The 25,858-nt window shown below is 36.9% G+C and overlaps 2 protein-coding genes, 1 non-coding gene and 1 pseudogene across 3 annotated transcripts in view; all 4 read right to left on the bottom strand.

Moving 5' to 3' along the window:
- Window positions 1-930: 930 nt before the first annotated feature.
- On the bottom strand, window positions 931-13,223 carry LOC131356493 (Fc receptor-like protein 5). Its single transcript, XM_058395554.1, has 13 exons — window positions 13,165-13,223; window positions 9,863-9,898; window positions 8,699-8,971; window positions 7,883-8,152; window positions 7,490-7,801; window positions 5,356-5,619; window positions 4,894-5,148; window positions 4,361-4,468; window positions 3,659-3,757; window positions 3,467-3,502; window positions 3,101-3,178; window positions 2,875-2,930; window positions 931-1,876 (listed from the first exon to the last, which is right to left on the bottom strand). Exons 1-12 carry the CDS (start codon window positions 13,193-13,195, stop codon window positions 2,875-2,877), a joined length of 1,818 nt encoding a protein of 605 aa, XP_058251537.1. The 5' UTR covers window positions 13,196-13,223; the 3' UTR covers window positions 931-1,876.
- A 4,609-nt stretch (window positions 13,224-17,832) lies between these two features.
- On the bottom strand, window positions 17,833-18,042 carry LOC131356967 (small nucleolar RNA U3). The gene has a single exon (XR_009205185.1). It is a non-coding gene; the product is annotated as a small nucleolar RNA U3 (small nucleolar RNA).
- A 1,132-nt stretch (window positions 18,043-19,174) lies between these two features.
- The window catches only part of LOC131356278 (Fc receptor-like protein 5), a 29,801-nt gene continuing 23,117 nt past the window's right edge, over window positions 19,175-25,858 (bottom strand). Inside the window, exons 25-30 of the mRNA XM_058395184.1 lie at window positions 25,719-25,826; window positions 24,840-24,917; window positions 24,629-24,664; window positions 24,138-24,215; window positions 23,883-23,938; window positions 19,175-22,115 (exon numbers count right to left, since the gene is read on the bottom strand). Coding sequence (XP_058251167.1) covers window positions 23,883-23,938; window positions 24,138-24,215; window positions 24,629-24,664; window positions 24,840-24,917; window positions 25,719-25,826 — 356 coding nt within the window. The 3' untranslated portion in view covers window positions 19,175-22,115. The remainder of the gene's footprint in view (window positions 22,116-23,882; window positions 23,939-24,137; window positions 24,216-24,628; window positions 24,665-24,839; window positions 24,918-25,718; window positions 25,827-25,858) is intronic.
- On the bottom strand, window positions 19,896-20,098 carry LOC131356953 (small nucleolar RNA U3; annotated as a pseudogene).

Consider the following 25,858-nt stretch of genomic DNA (forward strand, 5'->3'; position numbering starts at 1 on the left):
GAGAAGACCCCAAGTTGACGAGTAGAAATTTCTATTAGAGGAGGTGTTTTTTCGGTTAGTTTTAGCTAGATGTGGAGGAAATTACATATTACAACCTTGCCTTGAATGCAGTATAACTTACAAGACTGACTGAGGTTGAACTATGTGACTATGCAAATACAATTATATATTTTTTAAAGAGGTTTTACAAATAAAACCAAAGCTTGCAGAAACTAAACAGTCTGTTCTTTCTTTTCTTAGGCCAGGACACTGAAATGTTTATATATTTGCTTTATATATTTGCTTGAAACTAGAGCAGAAGAAGAGCAGAAGAAGAACCATGAAAAACACAAGATCCATGATCATGGACATCTATTTTTATATATATTTAATATTTTTATATACTGCGCTGTACCAAAATATGACAGATGGGATTTTTTCAGTGCTTCAAATCAGTGTCTCTGTAGCAGAAGTGATGCTGATCTTCCTTTCAGTTTGGTTCAGTGAAGCTCTCTCTCTCTGCTGGTGAGAGACTGAACTACAGCTGAACTCCACTCAGTCTCTCAGACCTATTTTTGTACCTAATAAAACCTAAATGTATTAACAATCTGAAGGTCACTTCCAAAAGACCTAAACAGACTGCAGGTCATATTGTATATGAGTATTCACCGTCTGACCTTGTAAAATAAATAAAAAGTCTTTTGTCTTGTGATTATTGTATTAATGTGAGTTGCTTCACAGGATGTCATGAGTAGTCAGGATAATAAAAATTAAATAAGTATTAAAATACAGCAGGAATACCTATAATAATATGAAGATATGTGTGTTTACAGGAAGAACTTAATCATAACAAGTTTATTTGAGGAAAAGGTGTGTGTGTGTGTGTATGTGTGTGTGTTACAAATACTGGTTAAAAGGTAAAGGTAGAAAAAACCAAACATTTTCAAACAAATAAAATTTAGTAACGGATAGATTTTTATTTAAAAAAAAAAAAAAACATTATACCCAAAAGGTGTCACTGTAGTAAGCTCTTCATACTGATTTTTTTTATAGGCTTTGTTCATAACATTAACAATATTTCCTTTGCCTTTAAATGTACAGTATTGCTAGAATTGCTAAATAATACATAATATAAATGAATAACATTTAATTAAAAAAATATTAAAGAAAAACCATCACTAGTTGAGCTACTGGACAGTGAATCTATAATTAACAGACTTAAGGAAATGGCAGAATATATGTATAATTTATTATAGACTATCATTTCTGCAAGCTAAAAGTACAAAAGTAATTGCTGAAATACTTCCAAATTTATAGCAAACAACAAAAAACAATTCCTTTAACAGTAGATAAATAAAATGAGAGAGATTTTTTACATATACTGATATTGCCACAATCAGTGCACACAGTTTAGGCCTACTTGGTATTATACTGGGATAATACATACTTGGTATGTATTAACACATACATTTTGGGCTTTTGTTTCTGTTGAGTGGAAATAGTTTAGATTGCTTAAATAAGTGATTGCTAAAATATAATCCTTTCCCATCATACAATCGAAGCCAAATAAGTGCAACGATCATGTATAAACAAATCTAACTCTCTCTCTGTATATCGGGGTTCCTCAAATCTTGCCCTGGAGGGTCAATGTACTGCAGAGTTTAGCTCCAACCCTGATCAAACTTCTCTACCTGTGATTTTCTAATGGTCCTGGAGACACTGATTAGCATTCTCAGGTGTGTTTGATTAAGGTCAGAGCTAAACTCTGCAGGAAAGTAGATCTTGTGGGCCAGATTACAGAATCCCTGCTATAAATGCAGACATGATGAACAAGATGAACTCTCTCTCTCTCTCTCTCTCTCTCATCTCTTCAGCTTTTTACACACACCTTCAGCACCTGTGAATGATCATTTAGAGATGTTTCAGATTTTAGTTTTTAAAATGTTTAAAGATATAATTATATATATATATATATATATATATATATATATATATATATATATATATATATATATATATATATATATATATATATATATAAAGCAAATATACAGGTATATAATATGCAAATGCATATTTCTATATATACAGTAATTCTAAAATATAAAGCACTCAATAGTGATGGATTATTATTTAAGGAAAAAATTTTATTTCTGTCCACTGCATTTTTATGCTACTCTATTCCACATAGTGATACATCTTCAGAAACTAGGCTTTTAAATGTATATTTATAAGGTCAGGGCAATGTAGCAATATACATATAGTACAAATAAAAAGTGCATTAAATTCATTTTCTAATGTGAAAAACAATGAAGGCAACTGAATTATCTGCTTTTTTATCTTCTGTTTTATCTGAATTATCTGCTGTGGGTTCTGGTTACCTTAGGGTTGTGGTTGTGGTTTTTATTTTATCTTTTTTTTTCTATAGATGTATTTGTTGAGGGTGTGAACACACTGATCTAATTTAAACTTAAGGTCAACCCCAGTATACTGAATGACTAGAGGACTCACTCATTTTGTTTACTGAGTTTTTGAGATGTGACAGACTAACCAGAATGCACAGCTCTATTCTGCTGGCATGTGCTACAGACGGTTTCAGTAGTTGACTTCCTTTTGCAGTCTTTACCTGATACCCAGCAGCCAGCAGGGCTTGCTTCAACAGACAGACTAACCACTGACTAAATTTGATGCAGCATAAAATAATTGCTTGTAGAAACATCTGATTACACTATTTAGCTCATATTTATCAGTGTTTTAACACCTACTGAACTCCTGCTGAACAAGGCAGGAACACTGAACACTGAACAAAATGTTTCTAGTGTTTCTACACAATTCTAAGATTTCTGTAAGTATTTCTCACTCAGTTTGAGATTTGTAAACAGAACTTTCTCTTACCTATGTGTTCTGCTTCAGCTCTGAGTAAACAGTATCAGGTTCAACATTGGCTTTCACTAGGTAAGAGGAACAAGAAACCCTGAATTAACATCCACAGTCAACTAAAATCCATCTGAATTGCATATCAGAGACAAGCTAAATAAATTGGTTAAAAAAATCAGTAAACATTAAAAGGGAACATACATACAGGTTTTCCAATAAAGTTTTTAGTATTTTTTGTCTTTACCTTGTTTTTTCCTTGCTTTTTTCTGTGGCTTCAGTTCAAGCTCAGCATAAGTTACATCACTGGGTCCAGCATCATGATCTGCAGTGAGAGTGAACAAAAACAAAACACAGCTTTCACCTGAATCTAGCTTTGTTAAATAAAAAAAAAAGAAACAGTGTGATGAATTACAGGTGCATGATGGGATTGAACTGAATACCAGATATGTAGAACCTGTAGACACAATCTGTTAGAGTTTTGAACTGAATGTGTTACATGTTCTCTATGTTCTCTATCTTTTTTATTTTTATTTGTATGGTTTTGTTCTGATATTGATTACTTTGAGGGTAATTAGAAATATTTTAAATGAAATAATGAAATCTCTCTCACCCGCATTGTCCATGGTGGCATAAATGTGTTCATTTCCTACAAAAAAAGCAAATAAAGAGAACAATACAGATTTTCTGACATTTCTGAAAGTAATTCCAGTGATACAAGGTTAGCTCATTAGTAAGAATATACTCTTATATTGAATTACTGTATATATAAGGAAAGTATTGATGATGTGACACACTGTCTGACCGGTTTGAAGCGGTGTGTATCCTGACTGAGAATCCTCAGCTCCTGACTGACTCTGTCCTGGTGTCTGATTGCTGTTCTGCTGTATGCCTCTGTCCTTTCCTGTATGACAAGACAGAAATTCATGATGCTTATACATATGTTTGTGTGTGTGTTTGTGTGTGTGTGTGTGTGTTTAGTTAAAATGAACCAGATAGTAAATAAAGAGTAATTACAAGCTAAATGTGTAAGCAACAAGCTCTATTTTAACAAGCTGGATATGAACAAATGTATTTGTAAGTCATTCACAGGAGCCTCGACACATCAAATGTATTGTATATAATGCATTTAGTGCAAGTTATAGCTTAGAATTTATCACCATACATGAATCTAAAGAAAATCAGGTGTGTATTTTTTAGTTTAGTTTGCCTATGAAAAAATTTAGATACACCTTGAATTTGATAAAGAGTAGTAAATAGTACCAAACTGTGTAATACTAAATACAATACAATTTCTTATTAGTACTATTTTACTATTTAGTAGCTTATAACTATTTCTAATTTAGTAGAAGTGTTATTTTGTAGTTAATTTGTAATTAAGGTTGTGTAAATCATGTGTAATGAGCGTAATTATTGAAAAGTTATTTCCATGTTTGTGTAATGTAAAACATTTAATGATTTATCCACAATTCTTAGTGTACAATTTAGTGAAACATAATTAGCAGACTTTTGTTGGATTTGTGTTTCCACAGCAGGGTCAGTAAAAAGATGATGAACAGCAAGGCCAAACTCAGTCCCACAGCCACAGCTACTGGTACAGTGTTGGACCCGGGACCTGAGACAGAGGAAAGAAAAAGACACAAAGGAAAAAGCTGCTGACATTTCAGTACTGTTTAACCTTCTACAAATTTTCTTTGAAAGAAACTTTTATTGTTCACACAGGAAACAATAGATGTCTTATGTCTTAGGTCTACCAGTACTGATTTATTAATGGTTCCTAAGACCAGCCTGACAGGAATGGGCGGAATATTTAGTGCTATAATCCACCCCAACGCCTTTAACTAATCTTTAAACATAAAAACATACATTTTGTGCAAACTCTTAACCCTCATTCCTGCAGTCATTGTCCTACATTTTTTTACTACCTGATTTGAAAATGAAATGTATTATGTATGAATTATTATTATTATTAGTAGTAGTAGTAGTAATCACTGCACATTTTAAATATTATTGTTAGAAGATAAATCAAATCCAGCTTACTTTTCAATCTGACTGAAACCCAGCTTTTCAGTGACTCTCCTCTCTCTGGGTGTTTACAGTGGTAGAAACCTTCATCTGACTTTGAGACACTACTGATGGTCATCTCTCCTGTAGTCTGGGACTGGAGGATGGAATCATCTTTATAGAAATCAACACCAGAGCCTGGGATCATTTTGCTGCGGTATAAACAGCGTAAAGTCAGAGGATGTCCCTCAGTCACAGGATGGACAGGACTGTCCAGGATCACAGCACCATCTGTAGGAAAGAGAAAGAAGACACTGAAAATAGAAAGTGTATAAAATACAGTAATGAATTTAACACAGAGAGCTCTATCAGTGGTAAATATCAGAGAGAGTGTAACACAATGATCATTTCTTTACACTGATTCAGTAGAGTTTAAAAGTGTTATCTCTAGTCCTGTATATTGTAAATCTGTTACAGATGAGAACATTGAAGACGCACAGTGCACTGTGATGTTGACAGGATTACTGCGTCCTCCAGATTCAGACTGACACCAGTAAACTCCAGTGTGTGATGTAGAGAGGGAGTTGATGTTACATGTAGATCCTGAAACTGAACATTCGACCAAATCCTCAATGTATCTATATCCTCTCACTGTCCATCCAGTAGAGTCACTCTGGTCCTCACAGCTCATTGAGAGAGAGTCAGCAGTAAAGTGTTGAGTTCTGCTCGGACTGATGATCAGAGACACTGGAGGAGATTCTCCTGAAATACAAATATAATTTACATTTTATTATGAAATCATTATGATTCAAATGTTTAATGATTTTATTATAATGTTCCTGTATATGTATAGTTTAATTACATGTGTAACATTAAAATTTAATCCAGGACTAAACCTTTAATTGCTTTAATTGGACTATTCAAAGTTTGTTTACCTGCTTTAAAAATAAATAGTTATTACAGGACACATTAGTAAAGATATATTATTTCATGTTAAAAAACAGAGCACTCAAAAGCTCAAATCAGAAGATACACTTTATTTTCAAATAACAGCACATGTAGTTACAGTTGTAACTATAAACAGATTCAAATGAATGTTCTTGTTCTAATATGTTGCTGTGTCTAACAGCTCATACACAGAGACTTGTGAAGACAGGGGTCTCCAACATATCACTTGAGAGCTACCAGTAGCTCTGACCCACTTCTGAGAAGCTTGTCTAAAGGTTCATAAAATATGTACAAAACTGATAAAATCAATCAGATCAATCTGACAAAAATTCAGTAAACCTGTTGAAATTTCATCCTAACCAGACTCATAGACTTCCTGAAATACCAAAATCTTACCCCAGGGACATCACACAGTTTAATGCAGCCATTCATCAGTCAATTTCACACACAACACCAACACCATGCATGGAAGCATTATATAAACTTATATAAGTTATATAACAATATATAACAAATAGCTTATTCAGCTGGTTTGGTTTACAGTGATAAACTATGTAAATAAATGTTACTAATAATATAACACAAGTAGCTCTTGGCCACCTTCATTTTGTCTCAGAGGAAAAAGGTTGGAGATCCCTGATCTAAGACAAAAAAATAAACAGATTTAGAAACAGGTTGTTGTTTAACAAAGTAATTTGTATAATCAAAAGAGATCAGATTTAGCAATTACAATATATCTCACTCAGAAAAAAAGGCTAAAAAATAATACTGGGAAAAAGCAATAGGTGGTTAGTTAGATTCCAGAAAAGAAATATAGAAAAGAAATATTTAGAAGTATAATTTGCATAAAAATATATAAAACTATAAATTCATGTAGTATTAACATTACAAAATCTCAGAAGGATGTCAGCAATGATGGGAATTGATACGGTTAGTTATTAATATGGAAATATCACTTGATCATACCAGTAGATTGTAGTACCAGGTTCAGACTTAATAATTTCAAGATTCAAGATTCAAGAAGCTTTATTGTCATTTCAACCACATATAGCTGACGCAGTACATAGAGAAATGAAACAACGTTTCTCCAGGACCTGGTGCTACGTAAACATACAACATAAAGATCAAATACGAAAATCAACACAGAGCTAGGACCGACGTTTGTCCAAGCCACATAAAGTGCAAAGTGTGCAGCTAGGTGCAAACAAAGCAATGACAAGACAGTGCAAAAACAATAAGTACAAAAAAAAGACAACACAAAAACACAGGACAGGATTTGTTACTTTCAATTAACAAATCAAATCAAAATTGAATTACTTCGAACACAGCACACATTCAGTCTGTGGTGCATCTACACAATGTGGTTTAAGGTTACTTCTGATGGAATAAATGCTGCTGATTGTCAGTTTTAGTTAAGCACTGTGAGATGTGTGAGTCATTATCTTACAGATCTGCTGTGAATTTTGGATAGTTACTTGCCTACTTTTCAGACCACAAGGAGACCCCCTGTAACTACATGCTACATAAACCTCTTCAGACCAGACTGCTATATGAAAATAATGTAGCCCTGAACCTCCTCTAGATGTGTGTTACTCTTTATTTAATAAATTCACTATTTATTCATTTATTCATTCATTTATACATATTTACTCTGATTAAACTCAACAATGTTTTATTTCCTCACCAGTGATCCACAGTGGCTGTAGTTTGCTGTAATCTGCATGAAAGACTCCTCTCTCTGCTCTGCACACATAAACTCCTGTGTGATTCAGAGTAACAGGACTGAGAGTGTAGGAGCCTCCAGATCCTCTGCTGCTGTCTGAGAGGAGCAATGCTCTGTACCAGATGGAACCCTGACTGTCTCTGTAGAGAAAAACTGTGTACCAGCTGAATGTCCAGCCTGTAGAGGAGTGTTTAACCTCACAGCTTAGAGTCACTGAATCTCCTTCAGTCAGCCAGCTCGATGGAGACACACTCACTACTGCCTCTGCTACATCTGATGGACAACAAACATGTAAAAAATCATACAGAGTTTACATATAATTAATGACAAGATAACACAAACTCACACACTCACCTGATACAGTGAGAGTAACAGCATCACTGATCTCTGAGCTCTGAGTGTCACTGCTTCTCCTCCCTCTGCAGGTGTAGTTACCACTGTCTTCATTTCTAACTGAGCTGAGGCTGAACTCCTGTGTTATCTGGACTAGTTTGTCATCATTTTTATACCAGCTGTATGTCCACTCAGTGTCTCCTCCTCCCTGTATTTCACACCTGAGAGTCACAGTCTCTCCTCTAAACACATGTTTGTCGGGCTTTATGGTCACCACAGCTTTAGGACTCTCTGTAGAAACATAATCTTATTATTAACACCACAAAATAAACAATGCAATAAATACAGTTCTGATTCTACTGTCATTAGTCTGTGATTAGTCGAATAATTAGTGATGGTGTAGTGTATATGTAATAATATTACCTAAAGTTTACTAACAAGTATACTGTATAAAAGTCTTGAGCAGCCTGTTGTTGTACAAATTTTGTTATAGATATTTATTCTATGACATTTGCATTATTGAGCCAAAACAACAAAAAACATTTTAGATTTCCAAACATTGCCTAAAAACGATACAGAAAAAAGAATAATATTATGTAATAGACCACTTTTTAGACAAAAATATTCACTCAGTAGTCACTTTCCTCATAAAATGTCACAGGATTATCACACCAAATATTGACTCTGTTTAGTTTATTACTGACTACTTTGTAATGTTTTTTTTTTATGTACAAACTAATTATTTTAAAAGCATCTTTACATGATTTCTTTGCATGTGTATTAAACTTTTGCACAGGTTGTATATATTTTTTAAACACTGCAAACTTATTTACTCACCAGTAACATTTACCCAGAGTGAATCACTGTAGTCTGTGTAGTTGACTGGGGTTCCTCTTCCAGCTCTGCACCTGTACTGACCTCCATCAGAGACTCTAACTGAACTGATGATGTAGAAGTCTGTTTCAGTCTCAGTCTCAGAGCTCTGTGTGGGTTTGATCCAGTAAAACTTCCATCCAGCAGACTGTAGCTTCAGTGTACAGGACAGAGTCACTGAGTTTCCTGTCAGTACATCTCCTTCATGGTTTGATGTGAGTTTAGGTTTAGGTTTTTCTGTAGTTGGAGGTGAAACACACAGTTCATGTGCTGCTCTCAGAGTGTTTATCTCACTAATCAATACTACACTACTACAGACAGAGATAAGCTGTTACTAATAGCTGATAAAAAAATTTAAAAAAACACTAACCATGACTAAATAGTACACGAATAATTTAAAACTTAATTGTTTCAAATCTTTCTGAGCTTTTTTTAGAAGACAAAAACAGTCCAATTGAACAAATACAGTTTTGAAAAAAATATTATTTCATTTTATAAATTAAAGAAAACCAACACCAAGTGGCTTTGTGTAAAAATTCTCAATGTGTTACTAAATTAGTTACTAGTTATTAGTTACAACGTTTATTGATTATTTTGTTCAATAGACTAGACACATCCAGACTTCACTACTGCCTGTAACACCAGTCGTGGTGTCAGGCCAGCCAAGGGGTCCCTTGCTCGAATTCTAATCCACCAGCTAAGAACTCTTCTGGGGTTTTACCACTCATAAGCAGCATGCTAACCCATGCTTCGGGGAAGTATCGTTCCCCGAACCGTACCAAGCTTTATATAATGGATTACGCTTATTGGATTATTGTGTATGGACTCTCGCTTAGGTTTCTCGTTTCTGATTTTGTCTCGTGTTATTTATTCAGCTTTTGTTGCTATAGTGTTTGATTTTCTGGTTTTGACCTTTCGCTTTTGTTTTGTTTATGATTTTTGCCTGTCGTTTTATATTATTCAATAAAGATTCGAATATGGATTGGCAACAATCTGCTTCGGGCTTGTCGTTACACTGACAACTCGTGATGTATATAAACATCACTTAAAAAGAATAACACAAAAATTCTCCATCTTAATACAAATCCAACATGAACACAACTAAGAAATAAAATACATAGAAATCACCTTGAGCTTTTCCAACCTGGATAAGTGAAATAAGCACTAAAAAAAGAGAAGAGGAAGAGGGAGAATATGTAATGCTGACTTTTTCATTTTTTAATAAAGACATATGAGAATAATGTCATATCCTGTAAATAAAAAAAATATATTTCTAGTTTCTTTTTAGCTAGAAGACAGGCAATATATTTACCTGTTTCAGTAATGTGTGGTATTTTAAAGAAACTATTGTCACTCAGCTCACTATGCGGCTCTTTACTGTCTCACATATAAATTTATCCACATCTGCTAATCTGAATCTGAATTGCATCACTTCCTTTATCTCACATTACAAAGCTGCTCATTTGCCCTAACACTAAAGTGCAATACAGACTGCAGGATAATGTATCATTTGTATGGGGAAAAACTCAATCTCAGTAGCACATACAGTCAGAGGTGGACAGTAAAGAAGTACATTTACTTGAGTACTGTACTTAAGTACACTTTTTGAGTATCTGTACTTTACTTGAGTATTATTTTTTCTGGATACTTCTTACTTTAACTTCACTACATTTGAAAGACAAATACTCTACTTTTTACTCCACTACATTTCTGTCAAGGTCATTGAGTAGAAAGTAGTTACATTAATCATAGGATGATTTTTTTCACTCTTGTAGCGTCATGTATTGTAAAGTTCAGTGGTTTTCCATAATTTTTTGAACTCAATTGCTCAATTGATCAATTGCTGACAAAATGGACAAAGATATGCTTTGTATATTATACACCACCAACGCATTGGTAATGATGTTAGTTAACACACAAAAACGTACGCTGTGTCCAAATTCTCATACTATGTGTCCTAAATAGTATTCAAAAATAGAATTAGTATGCCCCAAATCGTAGTATACTGAAAAGAGTATTCCAAAAATTCCTGGATGTTCTACTACTTCCGCTAGAAATTCAAAGTGCAGAACATTGCACACTCTAACGGGTAATATTGCCCACAAAGCATTGCACACAGGAGGGAGGAGCCTGGACAATGGTGTAAATGCATATTAAAACGGTGTAAATGAATTGTGGAAATATATATAACTCTTTGTTAAAGCAGTGTTGCTGTTGGGTGGTTGTACCGCTACAGTTGTGTAGCTGGGTTTTAAAGCAGATTAGATTTTTTTTTCCTGACCAGTCTTCATTTACAGACCATTTGATTGAAATGTGCATGAGTGGATACACATAGATGTGTAAATGATCATCGCTGGAGATTTCAATCATGCAAATCTCAGAACAGTGCTCCCTAAATTCCATCAGTATGTGGACTTTGCTACGAGAGGGGCGAACACGCTGGATGTTGTTTATTCAAACATTCCCGGCGCGTATGTTTAGGGAGGCTGCAACCAACGGCGACTCTATTGACTTGGAGGAATACACGGCATCAGTGACCAGCTACATCGGGAAATGCATCGATGACGTGACTGTCTCCAAGACCATCACAACACGCTCCAACCAGAAGCTGTGGACGACTGCGAAAGTGCGTGCTCTCCTGAAATCGAGAGACTCTGCCTTCAGATCAGGGGACAGGGCGGCCTTAAAAACAGCAAGGGCCAAACTGTCCCGAGCCATCAGAGAGGCGAAGTGTGCACACGCCCAGAGAATCCATGGCCTCTTCCAGAACAGCAGAGACTCCCGGCGCATGTGGCAGGGCATTCAGGCGATCACCAACTACAGGACAACTTCACCTTCCTGTGACAGTGATGCCTCCCTTCCAGATGCGCTGAACGACTTCTACGCTCGGTTTGAGGCACAGCCACGGCTGATGTGAAGAGAACTCTATGCAGAGTTAACCCACGGAAGTCTGCTGGACCAGACAACATTCCTGGCAGAGTTCTCAGGGAGTGTGCAGAGCAGCTAGCAGATGTCTTCACTGACATCTTCAACATCTCGCTGAGCAGCTCCATCATCCCTACGTGCCTCAAGACAACGACCATCGTCCCTGTGCCAAAGAAGTCCACGGTTTCCTGCCTCAATGACTACCGTCCCGTTGCACTCACACCAATCGTGATGAAATGCTTCGAGAGGCTCGTCATGAGGCACATCAAGTCACAGCTACCACCCTTGCTGGACCCCTTGCAGTTTGTGTATCGTCCTAACCGTTCCACGGAAGACGCCATCACCACAACCCTGCATCTGGCCCTCACACACCTGGACTGTAAGGACTCCTACGTTTGAATGCTGTTCATAGATTTCAGTTCAGCATTCAACACAATCATCCCTCAGCAGCTGATTAAGAAGCTGAGTCTCCTGGGCCTGAACACCTCTCTCTGCAACTGGATCCTGGATTTCCTGACTGGGAGACCTCAGTCAGTCCGGATCGGGAGCAGTATCTCCAGCACCACCACACTGAGCACTGGAGCACCTCAGGGCTGTGTGCTCAGTCCATTGCTGTTCACTCTGCTGACTCACGACTGTGCAGCAATGCACAGCTCCAACCACTCTTACCTTTCCTCTTCTCTCTCTGTCTACGCACTTTTCTCCCTCCTCTACTTCTTCGACCAACAGTAGCCCAATTTCCACTCGCACCCTGTAGGTCAACAGCACTGATGGCGGTAGTTGTTAATCTGGGCCTCGACCGATCCGGTATGAAATTCAGAGTACTGACGATTCACATGATTAAATTTAGCAATGATTTACGCTGGATCTTACGCAACCCTATCTATTTATCCGGTCTTGGGACCGACACAGTATTCACTGGACCAAAAATGGCTGATGTGTGTTAGAGGGGAAATACACAGTTAGTAAGAGACCAGTTAAAGAAGCTAATTGTGGCTCTAAAAATGAAGAAACAGTCTATTGTCACTCATCACATTTATTTGCACTGTGTTAAATAGTTCATTTGATAAATTTATTAATCACCTTTGTATATCTACTCCAGTCACATTATTAATTATTATATTAATGATTATGGATTGAATCCAGTGAAACCACTTCATTGTGCGATAAAGACGCTGAAGACACTAACATCACATTAAATAGCACATCTAATAGCAGCACTTTCACTCAGAACATTAGCAGAAACACAGTAGTTTATACACTCATCTGTACACTCAGACTATACTGTATCCTACACACACACATTTATTTCACTGTCCTTGTGGCATTCATGCACTTAATTAATACTATTCTGCATATAAATTACACCAAAATGAAACAACAAAAAAACAAAAATACACAATCAATCAAACAAACAATCAACCAATCAATCAATCAAACAAACAAACCAAAAATACTTTAAACAAGCCAATAAACAAACAATCAAACAAGCCATTTTTACTCACAGATCATCACACAGAGTGACCACAGCTCCATTCTCTCACACTGATAAACGACTGACTGATCAGTGGTTTATGTTAAAGCCTCTACACTTCCTTTGTTCTTACAAATACAGAGAAAGAGAGAAAGATTTCCGTTGTGGTGCAAGTTGCTGTGATATTTATAAATGAACCCCACCTTTATACATCCATTTTATTTAATTAGAGTGAAGCAGGGTTTCTGCTAGCCACAAAATGGGGTAGTGAAATCACATTTTCTTTTATTCATGATGGAGGACATACACATTAAACAGACATATTTACACTACATATATTTTTAAAGTTCATTAACTGATTATTTTTGAGATCAAAGCAGAGATATGGTGCTTTTTGTACAGTGTATATTTGTACAGTGTGTAAGTACAGCTGGATGTTTGATATTCAGGTCCATTCTTTGCTGCAGATAGCATGATAATCACAAAATACACACACAAACATTTTAGTTCCGTATTTGTGACCAGAAGGAGATATAATGCACACTGTGGTTGTGTAACATTGAATTACTTTTACAAATTTGTACAAACTAGATGTGATAAGTCACTTCCCCACCAAACTTGACACAGCTCATCTGCTAATCCAAAACTCAGTTTATTTGTATTCTATATATGTTGAATATACACTATATTGCCAAAAGTATTCGCTCACCCATCCAAATAATCAGAATCAGGTGTTCCAATCACTTCCATGGCCACAGGTGTATAAAATCAAGCACCTAGGCATGCAGACTGTTTTTACAAACATTTGTGAAAGAATGGGTCGCTCTCAGGAGCTCAGTGAATTCCAGCGTGGAACTGTGATAGGATGCCACCTGTGCAACAAATCCAGTCGTGAAATTTCCTCGCTCCTAAATATTCCACAGTCAACTGTCAGCTGTATTATAAGAACGTGGAAGTGTTTGGGAACGACAGCAACTCAGCCACGAAGTGGTAGGCCATGTAAACTGACGGAGCGGGGTCAGCGGATGCTGAGGCGCATAGTGCGAAGAGGTCGCCAACTTTCTGCAGAGTCAATCGCTACAGACCTCCAAACTTCATGTGGCCTTCAGATTAGCTCAAGAACAGTGCGCAGAGAGCTTCATGGAATGGGTTTCCATGGCCGAGCAGCTGCATCCAAGCCATACATCACCAAGTGCAATGCAAAGCGTCGGATGCAGTGGTGTAAAGCACGCCGCCACTGGACTCTAGAGCAGTGGAGACGCGTTCTCTGGAGTGACGAATCGCGCTTCTCCATCTGGCAATCTGATGGACGAGTCTGGGTTTGGTGGTTGCCAGGAGAACGGTACTTGTCTGACTGCATTGTGCCAAGTGTAAAGTTTGGTGGAGGGGGGATTATGGTGTGGGGTTGTTTTTCAGGAGCTGGGCTTGGCCCCTTAGTTCCAGTGAAAGGAACTCTGAATGCTTCAGCATACCAAGACATTTTGGACAATTCCATGCTCCCAACTTTGTGGGAACAGTTTGGAGCTGGCCCCTTCCTCTTCCAACATGACTGTGCACCAGTGCACAAAGCAAGGTCCATAAAGACATGGATGACAGAGTCTGGTGTGGATGAACTTGACTGGCCTGCACAGAGTCCTGACCTCAACCCGATAGAACACCTTTGGGATGAATTAGAGCGGAGACTGAGAGCCAGGCCTTCTCGTCCAACATCAGTGTGTGACCTCACAAATGCACTTCTGGAAGAATGGTCAAAAATTCCCATAAACACACTCCTAAACCTTGTGGACAGCCTTCCCAGAAGAGTTGAAGCTGTTATAGCTGCAAAGGGTGGACCGACGTCATATTGAACCCTGTGGATTAGGAATGGGATGTCGCTTAAGTTCATATGCGAGTCAAGGCAGGTGAGCGAATACTTTTGGCAATATAGTGTATGTTGATTTCCCAATACAAAATTTAAAGCTACATTTAAAGCTACATGTTTTTCTGGTGAAGTTTTGAATTCTATTTTCCTGCTGTATGTTTGCATCACATGGTCAACACTAGAATTAAGATCCAACTTATTCTTTCTGACTTTTTTATGTCCTGGGATGTCTGCAGGACTCTCTGCAGAGCTCTGTGGCTATGTGCTGCTCCTGTACCAGGTAGTGATGCAGCCTATAAGGATAAATACACTCTCACTCTTTCCCCAAGAGAGAGAGAGAGAGAGAGAGAGAGAGAAAACAAACTTATTTCACACTGTGGACATATGCAAAAATATATACAGACCTTTGAAATATATACAGACCCTTACATGCAGTTAATGTAATGTGTCGTTTGAAGGTCATTCTAGAAAGGAAATGGAAAATTGATGCAATATTGCTTGAAATTTTTGATCTGATATCCTAACAACATACTGCTACTGTTATGTAAATGAATATGATATTTGAATAGAATTTGGTTATTTTAAATGCTAATGTATTACAAATTTATAGAAGCTTCCTGTGTGACTTGGCTTCTAGTATGTTCAACTTCATTTGCATGTTCTTACATCCGTCATTGTTGCACCAGGCCTTGTCCTTGCACATACCTTTGAAAGTAGCAATAAATACATTGGTTAAAATTATGGGTTAACTCTCAGTGCTGGTCCCAAGCCCAGAATAAATGGGAAGGTTCTGTCAGAAAGGGCAGCCAGTGTAAAAACCTGTGCCAAATTGAAACATGTAGACCAAATGATCCGCTGTGGCAGGGAGCAGCCGAAAGAACAAGAACAACAACAACATGGGTTCATAATCAGGCTTACAAAGATTTGAATGGAAATTTTTGTGTTACACATTTTTCTCTTTCATTTCAACACAAGCATATCCTGTTCAAAAGAAAGAAGAAGTAAAAGGAAGAAGTATTTAAGTTCAAATTGTGTCCACATGTTAACTATAGAGTATTAACATTGCTGTGTTTTACACAGCCTAAATATGTGGGTTGCTCGTTTCATGCTAAGCATCAGCCATTTATTAAAGATAAAAACTTGTTTTACAACGAAGTTCATACACTTACATGATCATACAAAGTACCATGCAATGATACTACTCTCCTCTATTAATCACTCTTTATATTCATAAGATTAAAGAGCATTCATTGATGGTTAAAAGCCATGACAAAAAAATCATGAGCTGAAACCTGATTCATGCTGTAGAAATGTTCTGTGAAAGTATAGTCTTAAACTATTGCCACTGCAAACAGTCAGTGACCCAAAATATTTTAAAAAATCTTGAAGATGTTAGATTTTAGCTTCGAAATGAACACACACACAAACACACACACACTGAAATGAACAGCTGTCCAAATAGATTATGCCCAAATGATTTTCTCACGATTTATTTTCACATAACCACATTTATTTTCATGGATAAACTTCATTCAATATTAGTAATATATTAGGCATTGTCATAATATACACTATATTGCCAAAAGTATTCGCTCACCCATCCAAATAATCAGAATCAGGTGTTCCAATCACTTCCATGGCCACAGTTTATAAAATCAAGCACCTAGGCATGCAGACTGTTTTTACAAACATTTGTGAAAGAATGGGTCGCTCTCAGGAGCTCAGTGAATTCCAGCGTGGAACTGTGATAGGATGCCACCTGTGCAACAAATCCAGTCGTGAAATTTCCTCGCTCCTAAATATTCCACAGTCAACTGTCAGCTGTATTATAAGAACGTGGAAGTGTTTGGGAACGACAGCAACTCAGCCACAAAGTGGTAGGCCACCTAAACTGACAGAGCGGGGTCAGCGGATGCTGAGGCGCATAGTGCGAAGAGGTCACCAACTTTCTGCAGAGTCAATCGCTACAGACCTCCACACTTCATGTGGCCTTCAGATTAGCTCAAGAACAGTGCGCAGAGAGCTTCATGGAATGGGTTTCCATGGCCGAGCAGCTGCATCCAAGCCATACATCACCAAGTGCAATGCAAAGCGTCGGATGCAGTGGTGTAAAGCACGCCGCCACTGGACTCTAGAGCAGTGGAGACGCGTTCTCTGGAGTGACGAATCGCACTTCTCCATCTGGCAATCTGATGGACGAGTCTGGGTTTGGCGGTTGCCAGGAGAACGGTACTTGTCTGACTGCATTGTGCCAAGTGTAAAGTTTGGTGGAGGGGGGATTATGGTGTGGGGTTGTTTTTCAGGAGCTGGGCTTGGCCCCTTAGTTCCAGTGAAAGGAACTCTGAATGCTTCAGCATACCAAGACATTTTGGACAATTCCATGCTCCCAACTTTGTGGGAACAGTTTGGAGCTGGCCCCTTCCTCTTCCAACATGACTGTGCACCAGTGCACAAAGCAAGGTCCATAAAGACATGGATGACAGAGTCTGGTGTGGATGAACTTGACTGGCCTGCACAGAGTCCTGACCTCAACCCAATAGAACACCTTTGGGATGAATTAGAGCGGAGACTGAGAGCCAGGCCTTCTCGTCCAACATCAGTGTGTGACCTCACAAATGCACTTCTGGAAGAATGGTCAAAAATTCCCATAAACACACTCCTAAACCTTGTGGACAGCCTTTCCAGAAGAGTTGAAGCTGTTATAGCTGCAAAGGGTGGACCGACGTCATATTGAACCCTATGGATTAGGAATGGGATGTCACTTAAGTTCATATACGAGTCAAGGCAGGTGAGCGAATACTTTTGGCAATATAGTGTATTTTGCTTGTCTTTGTAATGATCACCTGGATCAAATACTCTGCAACACCTCATAAGAATAAAGAATATTCATCAGTGATTAAAGTCCATGACAGAATCATCAGCGAAAATCTGTTTCAAGCTCAGATAAATACGTAACAGCTTATCATTGTGATTAGAGAGACATAAGACTTCCAAATCTCTCTTTTCTCAGTTAGACACTACAGAAATAATTTCTAAAAGTATTGACATAACTTTTTCATACCTCAGAAAATAAACGAGCCAAAATTATGGTGGTAAAAATTAAATAAAGATGGTAAATTTAGATTATGCAAATAAAAGACATAACAATTGAACAACTATGATAAACTATACTATCATAAGAAAAGCAAAAACTCCTTGAGTATTATATTGGAAAATGTGTACTTAGGTCAAATATTACTGAAAATAAGTACAGTGGAACCTCGGCATACGAATTTAATTCATTCTGGAGACAAGTTCTTAAGGTGAAAATTTGTATTGTATATTTGTATTTGTATTTGTATTGTTATATTGTATTTTCACCTTAAGAAATAATATAAACGAAGATAATCTGTTCCAGACACCCAAAAATATTATTATATATATTTCCAATACGATGTGTATGCAAACTGTACGGTTGCAAGAACTGACTCAAGTCAAGCATTCCATGTCAGGGGTCCTCACAGGAAGTTGTGCCACCAAGCTTGGGCTAAAAGTAGAACAGACCACCCATGCCACCAATCTGTGAACAAAACTAAACAAAAAACACCTGAAAAATCACCTAGCTTTTAAATGCATGCCAAGGGCACTGTTGGTGTTGTTGGTTGACTCTTTTAAAACAGTTTCCGCTGACAAAAAAAGGTAAAATTTGTAAATAAAAAAACCTCACTTCTCTTGGCTTTCCACTGACACACACAAGTTTTGAACGGCTCTTGACATACATGCCTCTTAGCCTGGGTTTGGTTCAGTTCGTTCGTATGCCGAAATGCTTTGTGTGCCGATGAAAATTTCTTGCAAAATTTCAATTCTTTAGGTGAAAATTCATAAGGGAGGGCACTTGTATGCCGAGGTTCCAGTGTACTTGTACATTTGCTGAACTAAAAAAAAACGTAATTGTAAAAACACATCTGTACACCTTGCATTTTCACTGAGGCCTAAAAAAACACTTGCATGAATCATTTCCTCATAAATCCATTCATATCCAGCTTGATGAGGCCCACTGTGGTGTCAAGAAACTGCACACACACACACACACACACACACAGAGAAACACACACACACTTCCTTTTAATGCAAAGTAATTTTACTTTTATTATACTGGTTATACCAGTGAATAATCATGACTTACACATGTCTACGTCTAGCTTTAAATGAGTTTGGGTAGCAAAGTGAAGATACTGGTTAAATCAAACAGATGAAGAGAAACCTTTGATCAACAGGCTAAAAGATAAAAAAAAAAAAAACAGCCTTGAAGCATTATTCCACAGCCCTCTTAAGCAGATACATTAACCTTCAATGACCAGGCATAACATTATGACCACCTGCCTAATATTGTTTTGGTCCTCCTTTTGCTGCCAAAACAGCCCTGGCCTGTGATGCACTGTATATGCTGACACCTTTCTATCAGAACCAGCATTAACTTCTTCAGCAATTTGAGCAACAGTAGCTCAACTGTTGTATCGGATCACATGGGCAAGCCTTCCCCCTCCTCATGCATCAGTGAGCCTTGGCTGCCATGACTCTGTCACCAGTTCACCACTGTTCCTTCCTTGGACCACTTCTGATAGATACTGACCACTGCAGACCAGGAACACCCCACAAGAGCTGCAGTTTTGGAGATGCTCTGATCCAGTCATCTAGCCATCATAATTTGGCCCTTGTCAAACTCGCTCAAATCCTTACACTTGACCATTATTCCTTAATGTTCACTAGCTGCCTAATATATCCCACCCACAAACAGGTGCCATGATGAGGAGATAATCAGTCTTATTCACTTCACCTCTCACTGTTCATAATGTTATGCCTGAACGGTGCATACTATCTTATAAATCAAAACTTCATTTTTGTCTCAAACTTTCTACTGTACCTCTCACATCATGTACTCTGCATCCTACACAGAACATTGATTAAAGGTAAACACTGAAGAAAAATAAGTAGCTTAAATCTGATTCATGTTCAAAAGAGTACATCAAAACTCCTAATCATGGTTAGAGAGATGAAACACTTTCAACTCATGTTCCCAAGTTAAACATTTTAGAAATGATCTCTGAAAGCATAGTATTAACTTTTCACTTTTTCAGAGAGACAGTGACCTCAAATTAACACAGATCCTGAAGATGGTAGACTGTCTTTATACTGAAGAAAAGGTGCAAAACCTCTTTCCCTACAGAATAAAATGTAATTTAAAAAAAAATAACAAGACCATCAATCAATCAGATAAAAGATTCAAAACCCACAATCACAAATACTCTGTTTCACCATCTCTAACAAAACCTACACAAACTATACACTTTTAGAAAAGTTCCCATTTTCACAAATGAACCAATCGCATACTTTTTTTTCTTCACCTTACAGGAAGTAAACAATTGTCATCAACATTTAAGCCCTAGGAACAAATCACAAGCCAAAATTTGATTCAATCTAAAGAAGACTCACCAGCCAGCTGTCCTTAATATGCTTTAACAGCTACCAATAGGAAGTGCTAATATGTGCTTTCTCTGAGACATATGAAGACTTTTTACCTTCAGTTTAGGCTGCAGCAAAGAGCAATGCAAGACACTAGGAGGAGAACTCTATCTGCCCTCTTCTGCATATATGAGCTTACAGATGCCCAGAATTGGTTAGAGTCACTGTAACTGACAGTAACAGGAGAGGATACCATCACTTCACTAGGAGAAGATGGCCAAATGTGCTATTTTGGCTCTCAGGTCCTGTAATTCCAGTGTCTGTAGTTCCTCTGACTGTGGTTATTAGGCATTACCTCTTCAAACAAGACCTCACTCGTCTGTGCACTGCATGGGGTAAAGTTTTAATCACATCTAAAATGGTATAATGTGGATGGATGTATATACAGGATAAGTCCTTTATCCTGATAAACTCTTTTTTTGCAGTTTCTGTGCATGATAAGTTATTGTCATTATAAATTACATATTTAAAGATACATATTATAATCATTGGTTGTTGGACACAGATTATCAAACACAAATCTGTAAATTTAAAAAACAAAGAAACCAAAAAATATCACAATTTGATCATTGGGCTACAAAATAAAGCATTATTAAACCACTGAAAATGTTTATTAAAACTGTTTTAGAACTATGGGAAAATTAAACTGTTTGTATTCTGGTATGAGATTGTTATACAAAAGAATTAAACAGAAAAGCTACAATATAATTTCAATAAATATTATTTATGCAACGAAAATCAAATTCAAATTTTAAATTCAAAAAAGATAAACATGATAGTTATTCAGCCATCTGGGCTACACAGGTAAAAATGAATAATAAACTATAGGATTCTCGCAGAACAGACTTTTCTTTAGTATACACTGAGAGGGTCATTTTAGAATTAAAAAAAATATATGTTGATATAATTAATTGCAAAATTTCCTAGGTAAAATATGTACGTTCAACGAGCAGTAAATATGTAAATAATGACAAGTTTATGATAACTCATTAACTAAAAACAAGTACAGTAATTAACTTTTCAAATTTATTGTAGTAACATGGACATTAGATCAATTTATAAGTGCTACATAAGCACAGAGCCATTTTTTAGAATATGGGTTGCAAAACTTTTACTGTTGATTCTGAGAAAACATAAAACCCTGGGTAGAGAGGCTGAGTGAATGTAGTTTGACAAAGTCCAGACACTATAGTAGGATAGAGATCCTGCCCTGTAATTTACATACACTCCTATTATAGAGGCATTGTGTCTTTTGGAGATTTTAGATTGTTTGTCATTGTGCCAGAATGAACATTTGAATGGAGAACAGTATAAACTCCAAGACTGATTGTTATTCCCAAACCTACATTCATTACCTGTTCCTTTCCTGCTAATACTTTTATTTGACACAGTTATTTCAATTCCACCAAATCCGCTCCATTCAACCTCCCAGTAGCACGGTCTGCACACACTCTCTCTGCACAGCACTTGGTATACAGTCTCAAATCTGTCTAGATGGTCAGGATATGACTAGATAGTTACAATGCTGGTCACCGCTCTGATCTTGTCAAACAAGTGTTCATTAGCTGTGTTGGGATCCAGTGTGAGCTGACAGGCTCAATCAGGCATCTGATTGGTACCTGTTTGTTGGTAAACAAACAAACAAACAAACAAACAAACAGTTTAACAGAAGCATTTAAAAAACAAACTAATGAAACTGTCCTGGGCAAAAATGAGGGTACCCCTAGAAAAGACCATAGGGACATGTTAAACTAAAGTGTGTCCTGTAATTAGAATTACAGGGGTCTTCAAACTTGTAATCAGTGAGTCTGCCTATTTAATGGGTGAAAAGTAGTTACTGTGCTGTCTGGTGTCATGATGTGCACTGAACATGGACCACAGAAAGCTTAGGAGAGAGTTGTTTGAGGAGATTAGAAGGAAAATTATACACAAGCATGATAAAGGTAAAGGCTATAAGACCATATAAGCAGCTTGATGTTCCTGTGACTACAGTTGCACATATTTAGAAGGTTAAGGTCCACGGGACTGTAGCCAACCTCCCTGGACAAAGCTTCTGGGAGAATGTCCTTTGGACAGATGAGACAAAACTGGAGCTTTTCAGCAAGTCACATGAGCTCTGTGTCACAGATGAAAAATGAAAGGAACAAAGAAAAGAACACTGTACCTACTGTGAAACGTGGAGAAGGCTTGGTTATGTTCTGGGGTTGGTTTGCTGCATCTGGCACAGGGTGTCTTAAATCTGTGCAAGGTACAATGAAATCTCAAGGCTATCAAGGCATTCTGGAGCAAAATGTGCTGCCCAGTATCAGAAAGCTTGGTCTCAGTCACAGGTCATGGGTCCTCCAACAGGATAATGACACAAAACACACAGATAAAAACACCTAAGAACTCAACACTGGACTATTCTGAAGTGTCCTTCTATGAGCCTTGATCTAAATCCTAAAACATCTGTGGAAGGAGCTGAAACAAGCAGTCTGGAGAAGGCACCCTTCAAACCTGAGACAGCTGGGGCAGTTTGCACATGAGGAGTGGGCCTAAATACCTGTCGATAGGTGTAGAAGTCTCTTTGAGAGTTACAGAAATCATTTGATTGCAGTGATTGCCTCAAAAGGTTGTACAATAAAATATTAAGTTAAGAGTACCATCATTTTTGGCGAGTTTCATTAGTTTGTTTTTTTAAATACTTCAGCTGAACCACAATTCAAAAGCAATGTCTGATTTTCATTAGTCAATTTTCAGCAATTTTTTATTTATTATTACTTTTGTCAGTTTCAAGTTATTTCAGTGACCACTGTGGGTTTTTCTTTCTTTAATGGAAGGGTACCAACAATTTTGTCCATGTGTGTAGCACAAACAAAAAGTGCATTAAATTCATTTTCTACTGTGAAAAACAATGAAGCCAAGTGAATTGTCTGATGTTTTCAGATGTGGTTTCTGGTTACTTTAGGGTTGTGTTTTTTTTTTTTTTCTTTTTTTTTTTCTTTAGATCTACTTTTATTTGTTGAGGGTGTGAACACACTGAGCTTTTTTAAAATTAAGATCAACTCCAGGATATTGAATGACTAGAGGACTTTTTTTAGAGTGTTTGAGCTGTGACCAGACTAACTATGCATAGCTCTATTTTCTGCTGGCATGTGTCACAGACCGTTTCAGTAGTTGACTTCCTTATGCAGTGTTTACCTGATACCCAGCATCCAGCAGGACTTGCTTCAATGGAAGCAGAGTGACCAGTAACTGAAATTTGATGCATTGTCCAATTTACTTTGAAATGCTTCAACCATTTGATTACACTATTTAGTTCCTCTATCACTATTTTAACACAATTCTAAGATTTCTGTAAGTATTTCTCACCCAACTTGAGTTTTGTAAACAGAAGTTTTTCTTACCTATGTGTTCTGTTTCAGCTCTGAATAAACAGTATCAGGTTCAACATTGGCTTTCACTAAGGAACAAGAACAAGAAACCCTGAATTAACATAAATTTTTTTAACTAAAAGTTTACAACTAAAATCCATCCAAAATGTTCAACAGAGTTCAGCTAAATTAATTGGTTAAAATAAAGTGGTTAAAATTGGTTAATTTATCAGTAAACAGGTAGTGTGCGTACAGGTTTTCCACTATAATTTTTTTTTTTGTCTTTACCTTGTTTTTTCCTTGCTTTTTTCTGTGGCTTCAGTTCAAGCTCAGCATAAGTTACATCACTGGGTCCAGCATCATGATCTGCAGTGAGAGTGAATAAAAACAAAACAAACACAGCTTTGACCTGAATCTAGCTTTGTTAAATAAAAAAGAAACAGTGTGGTGAATTACTGGTACATGATAGGATGGAACTGAATACCAGATATGTAGAGCCTGTAGACACAACCTGTTATAGATTTGAACTGGTTGTGTTGCATGTTCTCTATAAGGACTTTCTTTTTCAGTTTAAAACTTTATATTTTTAAACCATATATGCACATTAACCTGAGTCTCTCTCTCTCTCTCTCTCTCTCTCTCTCTCTCTCTCGCTCTCTGTTGTACTTCCTGTTTGTGGGATTTACTATATTTCTGTATGGTTTCATTCTGAAATTTATTACTTTGAAGAAAATATTCAAAATAAAATAATGAAATAAAGAAATCTCTCTCACTTTTACCTGCATTGTCCATGGTGGCATAAATGTGTTCACCTCCTACAGAAAAAAAAAGAAAATAAAGAGAACAATGCAGACTTTCTTAACATTTGAAATGATTGTTGTTTATATGAACTTCTTAGTAAGACTATACTCTTATATTGAATTACTGTATACATAAGGAAAGTATTGATGATGTGACACACTGTCTGACCGGTTTGAAGCGGTATCTTACCTGACTGAGAATCCTCAGCTCCTGACTGACTCTGGCCTGGTGTCTGATTGCTGTTCTGCTGTATGCCTCTGTCCTTTCCTGTATGACAAGACAGAAATACTTCATACTTACACATGTGTGTGTATCTGTGTGTGTGTGTGTCTGTAGTTAAAATGAACCACATAAAGAGTAATTACAAGCTAAATTTACAGGAGGCCTAACACACTTAATGTATTATTCATGAAATCCAGTTAGTTTGAAGAACCCTTCCTCCTGCGCTCTTTAGTGCAGGCAAATTTACCTATAAGAAGAATCACTAATGTGGTCCAACTAGGAGAAAAATAATGCCACCTAATAAAAGAAGGAAAAGTTAGTGTGTCTATAGCTGAGCTGCACAACTGGAGAAATTTTGTGTTATTCAGTGTTAAGTCATAATCTAGCCACTTTTGTCTTTTATCAGTTTTGTGGTTGAATTTAAATGTAAATCAGCTGTTTTGTGTGCATTTAGTATAATTTACAGCTTATTATAATTTATCAACACACATGAGTATAAAGAAAATTAGCTGTGATTTTTTTTGTTTAATTTGGCCTTTTACAACATGTAGATACACTATGAATTTGATAAAGATTAATACATAGTACCAAACTGTGTAGTTGTGAATACAATGCATCCTCATTAGTATTATTTTCTGATTTATTAGCTTATAACTATTTAGTAGAAGTAACTATAACTATTTAGTAGAAGTGTTGTTCTTTAGTTAGTTTGTGAGTAAGGATGTGTAAATCATGTGTAATGAGAGTAATTATTGAAAAGTTATTTACATGTTTGTGTAATGTAAAACATTTCATGACTTTTACACTATGCTTTGTGTAGAATTTAGTGAAACATAATTATTAGACCTTTGTTGGATTTGTGTTTCCACAGCAGGATCAGTAAAAGGATGATGAACAGCAAGGCCAAACTCAGTCCCACAGCCACAGCTACTAGTACAGTGTTGGACCCAGGACCTGAGGAAAGAAAAAGACACAAATGCAAAAGC

Source organism: Hemibagrus wyckioides, linkage group LG07 (assembly GCF_019097595.1).
Source record: "Hemibagrus wyckioides isolate EC202008001 linkage group LG07, SWU_Hwy_1.0, whole genome shotgun sequence".
NCBI lineage: Eukaryota > Metazoa > Chordata > Actinopteri > Siluriformes > Bagridae > Hemibagrus > Hemibagrus wyckioides.